The sequence below is a fragment of the Aplysia californica genome, unplaced genomic scaffold, assembly GCF_000002075.1.
Source record: "Aplysia californica isolate F4 #8 unplaced genomic scaffold, AplCal3.0 scaffold00434, whole genome shotgun sequence".
In the NCBI taxonomy this organism is placed as follows: Eukaryota; Metazoa; Mollusca; class Gastropoda; order Aplysiida; family Aplysiidae; genus Aplysia; species Aplysia californica.
In genome coordinates, this window is record NW_004797704.1 from 12,745 (window position 1) to 14,163 (window position 1,419).

The window sequence follows — 1,419 nt, forward strand, 5'->3', positions numbered from 1 at the left end:
CACCCCCCCCCCCCCAGGGCCATGTCTCTGTTCAGCTTCGCCTCGTGGTCGCGCGTGCAGGGTAGTCGTGACGACGACTGGGCGGACCGCGTGAGTCACCTGTGGACGGTGGTTCTGCTGGCAGCTTTCACGCTACTTGTCTCCTCTGCTCAGTACGTGGGCGACCCTATACAGTGCTGGTGCCCCGCGCAGTTCACCAGTGAGTGGTTGGTAGTACAAAATGTATTAACGTTTTACGGCGCTTGCAACGCAACTGGTCGCGTTTAAGCATTTCAGGGGGCTATCCCGAAAAATGCTGTTTTGAGAAAATCAAAGATAATTTTTTTTTTTTTTGCCCCCTGTTCAGTTGCTTTAAAAAAAGGGAGAGTTTTCGCTGTAACGAAACAAATATACACACCAATAAAACCAAACTAGGTAGGGCAATGCCCACTTTTGGTGTAGGTCAAGGTTTCTGGGTTAGCCCGCTTGTCCTTAAAAAACGACCAATTAGGGCATATACGAGACGGCCGATGAAGATGTAAGGTGTTGCTAAAGAGTAACTTCGGTTATATGAGTGCTGAAGATTTGAGGTGTTATTCGAAAGAAAGTAGGCCTAACATAATATGTTTTATAATAAATGTGTCGAAGGTCTTATTGGGGCCAAAGGTTTGAAGTGTTGGTAGAGAGTGTCTTAGGTCATAGAAGTGCCGAAGATTTGAGGTGTTGGTAGAGAGTAACTTGGGTCATATAATAAGTGCCGAAGATTTGAGTAACATGTAAGTACTGAAGATTCGGGGTGCTTCAAGAGAGTTACATAGTACACAAAAATGAGGAGAAGAGATAAGGACGATAGATTTTTGATTGTAGGAAAGAAGACGGGGCAAACCACACCAGGGACATTCCATTAAAAGTAACACGCAACATGGACATGAAGACCAACTGAAACTATTTTAATCAGTGATAGGGCCATTCTTTATATTATATTCTTTTACATTTTAGTAATTTAACTTCCTTCTAGAAAAAAATAAATACATTTTATTGAGAAAATAAATAAAAAATACTGCTAACTGTGGGCAATGGGAGTTAACAGCAGGGAGGGGAGGGATTGGGAATGAGGGTCGGGGAGGGATGGGGAAGGATAGAGGTCGGGGTTGGGGGTCGGGGGTCGGGGAGGGATATGGGGTAGGAGTAGGAGATGAGGGAGAGATTGGGCTTGGGATTGGGTGTCAGGCAGGGATTGGGGATGTGGGTCATGTGATTTTCGGGGTGGTTGTGGTTTTGATAGAGGGCGTGAATAAGGAAGGATAAGGAATTGGGAAAAGGATATTATGTTGAACAACAATATCAGACTCCTCTCCTCTTATCCACATAGTCACTTGTACAAGCATGTTGCATGCCTTCCCTGCTGGCAATTGAGCATCTCCCTGTTCTTTAAAAAAA

At 44.7% G+C, this 1,419-nt stretch overlaps 1 protein-coding gene across 1 annotated transcript in view; it reads left to right on the top strand.

Moving 5' to 3' along the window:
- The first annotated feature begins 21 nt into the window (after positions 1 to 21).
- The window catches only part of LOC101857198 (innexin unc-9), a 5,365-nt gene continuing 3,967 nt past the window's right edge, over positions 22 to 1,419 (top strand). The window contains exon 1 of the mRNA XM_035971424.1: positions 22 to 206. Coding sequence (XP_035827317.1) covers positions 22 to 206 — 185 coding nt within the window. The remainder of the gene's footprint in view (positions 207 to 1,419) is intronic.